This window comes from Mastomys coucha, unplaced genomic scaffold, assembly GCF_008632895.1.
Source record: "Mastomys coucha isolate ucsf_1 unplaced genomic scaffold, UCSF_Mcou_1 pScaffold3, whole genome shotgun sequence".
NCBI lineage: Eukaryota > Metazoa > Chordata > Mammalia > Rodentia > Muridae > Mastomys > Mastomys coucha.
In genome coordinates this window covers 8,010,345-8,018,498 of record NW_022196909.1, presented here as the reverse complement: position 1 = coordinate 8,018,498, position 8,154 = coordinate 8,010,345, and the positions used below count along the sequence as shown (strand labels likewise).

The 8,154-nt window shown below is 46.0% G+C and overlaps 2 protein-coding genes across 4 annotated transcripts in view; one reads left to right on the top strand and one right to left on the bottom strand.

The window, feature by feature from the left end:
* The window catches only part of Armc2 (armadillo repeat containing 2), a 105,486-nt gene extending 104,834 nt beyond the window's left edge, over positions 1 to 652 (top strand). For both annotated transcript variants that reach the window (XM_031347805.1, XM_031347804.1), the window contains exon 18: positions 249 to 652. In XM_031347805.1, the coding sequence (XP_031203665.1) occupies positions 249 to 406 (158 nt within the window). In that variant the 3' untranslated portion in view covers positions 407 to 652. The remainder of the gene's footprint in view (positions 1 to 248) is intronic.
* A 5,549-nt stretch (positions 653 to 6,201) lies between these two features.
* Positions 6,202 to 8,154, bottom strand: part of Sesn1 (sestrin 1) — a 108,825-nt gene continuing 106,872 nt past the window's right edge. The window contains exon 10 of one of the 2 annotated variants that reach the window (XM_031348261.1): positions 6,202 to 7,377. In XM_031348261.1, the coding sequence (XP_031204121.1) occupies positions 7,291 to 7,377 (87 nt within the window). In that variant the 3' untranslated portion in view covers positions 6,202 to 7,290. The remainder of the gene's footprint in view (positions 7,378 to 8,154) is intronic. The other variant, XM_031348262.1, reaches the window with a different exon arrangement.

The window sequence follows — 8,154 nt, the reverse complement described above, 5'->3', positions numbered from 1 at the left end:
GGCCAGCTTGGTCTACAGAGTGAGTTCCAAGATAGCCAGGGCTACACAGAGAAACCCTGTCTTGAAAAACAAAAACAACAACAACAAAAACAAACACAGTAAACAAACAAGCAAACACCTATTAATCATAAATCACATCGGTGTCATCACATCATGGTGGTTAAAGGTGAAAGTCTTGTCATGGGAATGTATCCTGTACAGTTACATGCCAAGTAATTATAATTTTGATATTTTGTTTTCTGATATAGATGAAGAACTAGCCCTGGATGGCAGTTTTGACCAAGACTTAAAAAGCTATCATCGGCTCCACTGGGAAACGGAATTCAAACCTGTGGCCCAGCGACTTCTAAAACGCATCCAGAGCCACCACACGCTCCTAGAGCCCCTGCCTGTCCCTTCGTTCTAACATGACACAGGCCAAAGGCAGAACTGGGAAGTCAGACCTCCCTCATTCTCAGAGAAATGGTAAAAGCATGGAAGTTTTTCAGTATTCACACACATTGAGCGTTTTTAAAGTACTGATTTTAGCAAATAGCCTAAGTATTTTGAAAGAAATAAGCATTTCTTTTTCTAGGTATTACAGAAAATGGATATATATATATATATATTCTGCTATGAGAGGTATGAGATGGAAATATATGCATTTTTAAGACTTCTCTTTCTATTTGCCTTGAAATCACTTAGAAAAAAAATCCTTAAAGATCCCAGTTTGACAACTTTGGAATGAGTGAGCTTGCCAGGTCACTAGCTAAGGGACAGCGGCTTTGTCCACAGGAAGAGTGGCCATACACCACCCTCTGCTGCAGCTCTCAGAACATCTAGAAATAAGTTGATCTCCTCATCCTAAGAGAAGGAATAAGCAGAAAGTAGAGAAAGCGACTTAGAGGCTGGCGATGTAGCTCGGGGGCAGATCACTTGACTTCCAGGTTCAAGGTCCTGGGTTTGATCCCCAGCAAGGGAGTCAGGGGAACTACTGCTTCAGGCCATCTATCCTTTTAGATTTTTAGGGTTTTTCTTTTCTTTTGCTTGTTTGTTTGTTTGGCCTGCATGTATATTTATGCACCCTGTGCATGCAGTACCTGTATACCAGAAGGGGGCCAGAAGGGGGTGTCAGATCCCCTGAGACTGCTGTCATGTGAGGGCTGGGAATTGAACTCAGGTCTGTTGCAAGAGTAGCCAGTGTTCTTGACCACTGGGCCATCTCTTCAACCCCTACTTTTAAAATAGTTCCAAAATTTTTATATGTGTCTGTCTGGGTAAACATATGTTTTGTGTGTGTGTGTGTGTGTGTGTGTGTGTGTGTGTGTGTGTGTGTTCCCTTGAATCCAGAAGTGGGCGTCAGCCCCTGGAACTGGAGTTACAGGTAGTTTTAAGCTGCTGGACACGGGTGCTTGGAGCTAAACTCAGGACTTCTGGAAGAGCAGCGAGTACTGTTAACCACTGAGCCATACTGCAGTCTCAGCCGTCTACTTCTTGAATGAAGTAAAACAGATGACAAAGTCCCTTTCTTTTCATTTGAAATAGTGACTGCATTAGATGGGCTTTCCCCCACATTAGACTGTATCCAAGGGAGGTGATGTAACAGAGTAGAAATTATAAGCTTAGCTATGACAACATTCCTGTTTGACTCCTATCTCTGCCGCTGGAGGGACTTTAGACAATTAACTAAATTTCTTGAGTCATAATGTTAAGTGAAAATAGTGAGAATATTACCTTTATTTTAGTGTATGCATTAGTCAGGGTTCTTAGAAGAATAGGATATATATACATATACATATACATATATATGTATATGTATATATATCCTATTCGTGTGTGTTTGTGTGTGTGTGTGTGTGTGTGTGTGTGTGTGTGTGTGTGTATGTAATAAAAGATTTATTAGGTTGGCTTACTGGCTGGGAAATCCAACAATGGCTGTCTGAATTTTGGAGAATGTGAAAAGCCAGTGTCCCACAGTCCAGGAGGCTGAGTGTCCCAACAGCCTCAGAATGGTGCTGAGGACCAGAAGGATCCCTGGAGAGCTCCTGGTCTTCAGTCCATGCTAGAGACTGAAGCAGCTGGATTCCCAAGTCAATGATGCAGCTGCAGTGGTGGAAACATAGTGGATGCGCTTGCCAGCCAGTGCAAAACTGGGAAGGCAAAAAGCCTGTGTTTCCCTCAGCCCTCTCTGTTGCTGGGTCACCTCAGGGAGAGCTGCTGACCCTGAAGGGAAGGTTGTCCTCCCTCAGTGAAGCTTTCCAGGATTTACCCTGGCAGGCAGACATGTCTCCTCGTTGGCCCCAGAGCTAATAAGGTTGGCCACCAACATTAACACCCAGCATAGTTTAGAGCAAAGCCTTAATCAGCAGGTTGTGGGCGCACACTGTAATTATTATGATGAGAGTCTGTTTGCTCACTTGTCTCAGGAGAGTAAAATTTGCCTCTGAATAAATTATTTAAAAAGACCAAGCAGTTGTGATCATTACTGTTAGCCTGTTCTCACCAAATGAAGGCTCACTGTTCGTCTTGGAGAAAGCTTTATGAACAGTTCATTTGTGACCCTAAATGTGACCTCGGGAATGAAGGCAGGCATGCCGGACTGAACGGAACGCTGAGACTTCTTAAATAGTCTACATTTCCAGAAGCAGGTAGATTTTGCAAAGGCCAGTTCTAATCCATCCGTCCATGGAAGTAGGCTCAGCCTAGCAGATGAAGTTCATGTAACATCAGGGCCTAAGTCAAGTACTAAGAGCGTAAGTCTGTTTGATACATGGGTTGCTACATATTCTTTTGGTTAAAAAACTATCCAGTTGGCCAGTTATGTCTGTGGATCCATTTATAGTTGACACACTTACGGGCAGGAAAGAACTTGCTGTAGTTAACTAGCTGCTACATCTCTTATAGCCCTTTGGCTCTCATTCTCTCTCCGCTTTCTTTGGGTTTCACTTTTTATTTCTGTTTTAGAGACATGCCTGTTTAGAGACATTACCTGTTCATTCCCGTCTGTATTTATTCTAGCCATGTTTTCTTTGTGGTTACCACGGGAAACATAGAAACACTGTAATCATGTAACAATCTATTTTTAACTGGTAACAACTTTAACATACAAAAACTATGTCTTTATAGCCCTACCTGTACCTCTATTACGTACATACTGCACACCCATTTACATAGGCATTTATATTCATGCCTGCCAGTTTTGAACTCTATCAGAAGTAATAGTGAGCCGGGCGGTGGGGGCACACCCCTTTAATCCCAGCACCTGGGAGGCAGAGGCAAGTAGATTTCTGAGTTCAAGGCCAGCCTGGTCTACAGAGTGAGTTCCAGGATAGCCAGGGCTACACAGAGAAACCCTGTCTTGAAAAAACCAAAAACCAAACAAACAAACAAAAAAAGAAGTAATAGTGAGTATAAGTCCCAGAATCATACAAGTGACTGTCATAAACTCGTTCATGTTTACCTTTTCTGAACTTTGGTTTCACGCAGCCCCACACTGGAGAGACCATTGCCTATACTATCCTTCGCCCTCCAGATGAAGGCTCCTCTGTAGGCCTGGTCTAGTGGTAATAAATCCCCATAGCTTTGGCTTATGTGGAAAAGTCATAGCCCCCTTCAGACAGCTGCAACCTTGACTGACAGGTGACCTCATCGGGACTCTGGATGTGCCATCCCCGTATGATGTCCTGGATCCTTGACTGACAGGTGACTTCATCATGAATCCTTGACTGACAGGTGACGTCATTGGGACTCTGGATGTGCCATCCCCATATGATGTCCTGAATCCTTGACTGACAGGTGACTTCATCGGGATTCTGGATGTCCTGAGAGGTCTCTGCTGGGAAGCTACAAGCCTCACACCCTTACAGGTTGAGCTGTCTTTCCTTGCTTCTAGGCTTATGTTTTGAACTCTCAATATTTTGATTATACAGCAGTGTTCAGGCTTCCTTACTGGCTTTATCCACTGGGCTTTATCTTATGTGAGCGTCTTTAATTACTATATTTCTTTCCTTCTTTAGCAAATGGGCATTCCCACTGGCCTGCTCTCAGGGACCTAGCAGCGGCTGCCACCGCCAGATGTGTACTGTGCCTAAAAGGGTCCCCAGCTACCCCAGCTGCCTCTTCCCTCATCCTCTCTCCTTCCTCTCATCTCTCCCATTCCCTCACCTCGTTTCTGTTTGTCTGTCTGCCCCTCTCTCTTCCTCATGTCCCCACTCCAAGATGGCCCTTTGCTCGCCCCTCCCCCAATAAGCCTCTTACACTAAGTCCGTGATTTATCAGGGTGTGGCATGCTCTGGCCCAAGCTTGACAGAGGTATCCCACCTCTTGTTCAGTGTCCGGAGTGGAAGGGCAAATGAGGGCAGTGATGGAGCGTAGTGTAGAGTGACTGTCTAGTATGAGTGAGGCCCTTGGTGCCACCAAACCAAGCAAACAGGCATTTTTTTTTGTTGTTTCTGAATAGCTTCCCTATGTTGCATGTCTAAGGTTTCTCACGTGGGCGCTGGCCGCATTGCGTTCGGATACCCGTAAGCCCTTCATTTTCCCTTATCTGCTCCTGACTGGCATGGAGTGGCCTGCTCTCCACACTCAGCAGTTTTCATCTGTCTGATGAAGTCGGGAGGTGAACGGATCCCTCGTACGAATCTTTCACTTGCTTTCAGGTATTGCTCTGTCTTTTCAGCTGTGTGCCCCAAGCTGGCCTCAGACTTCCTTAGGATACCTCTGCATCAACTCCCAAGTTGTGGACTACAGGCCACGGCTAAGCTTTTCATGAAACTTGCCATTTTCTAGTTGCCGAATTTGGTTCTGTGCGGTTTTTCTCTGTTGACATTTAAGTGGTTTTCCTGATTTTATTATGTCTCACTTAGCACATTAAACATCGTGCAGACATGTTTTAGTACCTGAGGAGGGTTTTACCTACCTGGCAGAGTGCTGGAGTTTCCTTTTCTAGAGAGGGTCTCACTGTGTAGCTCTGGCTGACCCGGAGCTCACTGGCAGAGACTAGGCAGAGATGCCAAGTGGTGCCCAGCCTGAGAACTGTTTCCTTAGTGTTGAAGATGTCTCTTTAATTGGCACATGGTTCTCTGTTCCTTTGTGGGTGCCTAAGCCTGTGGGTTTTTGTTGAGATTGGGACCTTTGATAAAACTGCAGAAACCCTCCATCGGTTAGCCTGGCTGGAGGGTTGGGAATCTGTCAACCCAGACCCAATTCCACACATTCTGTGTGTGTGTGTGATACTTAGAATTGTTTGTGTTCCCCTCTGAAGCTCTCCTCTGTGCCCTCTTTGCTGCCCTAGTACCTGCCTGCAGACCCCATACTTTGTGCCATTCTAGTGCACTGGCTCTTACTGGTTCTCAACAGCATCAGAATCATCCAAACAATGCCAGCAAGCCTCACCGGTGCCCAGGCAAGGGAGACAAAGCCAATCTCAGCAGCAGAAGTTGGACTTTCTTTCTTTCTGTCCTGAGCATGATCTGTGCGGTTCTCATTCATTGTGTGCTGTGCCGGGAAGCGGCTCTGCTGGGCCTTGTGAGCCTAGGCTTCTCACAGCACACTTCTGTATGCATTGTTGTTAACTTAGTCTCTTGCCTGGGGTTTGGTTCATGCCTGCTGTCACAGTGTGCAAGGGGCAGAGGCAGGAGGTCACCTGGGCCACTGCTTCACTGCCAGTTATCTGAGTATAGGAGCATTTGAAGATACTTTACTTTCCCCAGGGGGCATGTGCCTACTGTGGTTTGGGGGTGTCCTCCAGGAGAAGCCCCAGAGCGGGCTGTGGGATGGAGGAAGACATGCATGGTCCCTGGGAATGGCACTCAGTTAATGGGCGACTACTTTTCACATAGGAATGGGTTCACGATCACCACAGCTTGGCTCTTGCTTCATAGTGAGCGGAAGGAAGCAGCTTGTGGCTCTGACCAGACCTGGCTTAGTCTTCCAGGCCAGCATCACGAGCCAAAGCAGCCCCTTCCCTCGATAGGATACCCGGATCCATGTACTGAGCTGCAGCGCTGCACAACAGGCTCACGTAGACTTGAAGAAGGAGCCACACTGTTTCCTACCCCACTGCATGCTTTTTAAACCAGCAGGCTTCAGAGCGGCTGTGCCATTCAATACCTGCCACTCCTGATTCCAGTGTGCGTGGGAATCTCTGTGGTTCAGAACTGAAACTCAGATTCGGTTACTAACTGTGAAACTAAAGTATGACATGAAGTTAGTAAAGCAAACTGTGGAAATTATTCTTTATTGAAAAATACCAATAATACTGACAGACTTCAAAAGCAGTTTACGGTTCCAGAATACAAAGTACTTAATACATTTTTTTTCAAACCTGTTTGTATCTCAAAGTTAGCATTTTTTTGTAAATCAAGATACAAATATGATAACTTTACTAAAATATTTTCCAGCTTTATTCTTTAGGGAGCTGTGTAATCTTCCAAGTCAGGGTCCCGAGGTTGACAGGAGCACGGGGTAGGACGTCCCCGACACTCACTGTTCCCGAGGTCGGCAGGAGCACGGGGCAGGATGTCCCGACACTCACTGCGCAGCAGACTCCAGCAACATTTTCCACAGTGTTGGTGCCAGAAACAAAAATCCCGCACACGACAGCTGCCCTCCAGGCTCAAGAGAATATTGGGAAACAGCATATGAAAAGATAGCCTGTTTTTCTGACAATTAACACACTATCATTTGAAGATTGCTCTTTGGAGGAAATCCTTTAAGAATGCCACGGTAATATCATCCAATAACTGAATTTTAAAAACTATAATGAAAGAAAACTGTTACCGCCAACACGGTGTTGGCTGAGCTGTGAGTAATATTTCTATGCTTTTTTAGATGCAAGAAAATAATGCGCACGAGTTCAATTCAAAACCACACAAAGTGTGGCGTGGGCTCAGGCGGTAGCCACGTCATCCCGCCACAGCAGCACCGAGCTCCGCTCGATTCCGTACGGATGAACTTAGTACCCATGTCCCCAGTCTTTACACACTCTTATCTTGTCACCTTGTCACATCAGAGCAGTGGGATCTGGAGCAACTAGTTGCTGTACTGAAACAAGTTCACAGCATCTCATCCTGACAGAGAGCAAGCACTGTGGCCAGCCTTCACAGCTCTGACACTGAAGCTGCCAAGTGCTCACTGCTAGACAGGCAGGGAGAGACATCGATCCCACAGTGAAATAGCAGACACTAAAGGAATCATGGCACATGGGTTTCTCAATTCTTTTTATCTACCGTTGGTCCTGGGGCTTGGTTCCATCCCCTGTAGACTAAGTTTGCTGTTCATTCCAGGATCATCTTTAATGGAGGAGCGGCATCAGGTCATATACCGGGTAATGGCTCTCAGAGCATATAGGAGTTCTGCTTGCATCCTAGCTTCTATAAGAAGCAGATTAACATGAACCTGAGTATAAAACACAACATCATGTAAGGACAGGTTATAAACGTCACAGTTTTTCTGTGCATTCAATTAAAAAGGAAGTCCCAAATGAGTGCAGTTATTTGTCCCTTAATGAGCAGCTGGTTTCTGGATTCTCCTCGGATAACCCAGTCCCGGGTGCTCAAGTCCCTTATACTAACAGCGCACTGTACACATGACCATGCGCGGCCTCCTATCCCTGGGTGCTTCCAGTGTCTGTGGATAATGCCGAATGCTGTACGTTTACTCAGCACAGACACAATCTACGGATGCAGAAACACAACACCGAAGGCCCAGCTGCATTCTCTGTGTTTTCTTGCTAGCACAGTGTCAGACCTCTTTTGGGATAAATGCCTTATTCTGCTTACATTTGACCACATATCTTCCTGGGTATTTGCCACAGCTCTAAAATCTGGGTGCTGGTTTTTTAGGCTTCTAGAATTCTCTGCCAAACCACTAATTTCTAGAAATATGCTTTCACTCATTTCTGCCTAGGCAAGTTTTTAAATGTTCTTGCAAAATGGTAGTCTTGGGTGGAGACAGCTATGCCAGTGTTTCTGAGGTCAGAGCAGAGCAGTCGTCTCCACTCGCTCTCCTCTCAAGGGCACGTGAGACACTTGCTCTGGGATGGTCATTGTCAGGTTGTAGAGATGATGGAGTGGGTTTCAGGGAAGGAGAGTAGCAAGCCTGCAAGCCACAGAGGAGGCAGCCCCCAGGCACGCACCAAACCACAGAGGAGGCAGCCCCCAGGCACGCACCAAA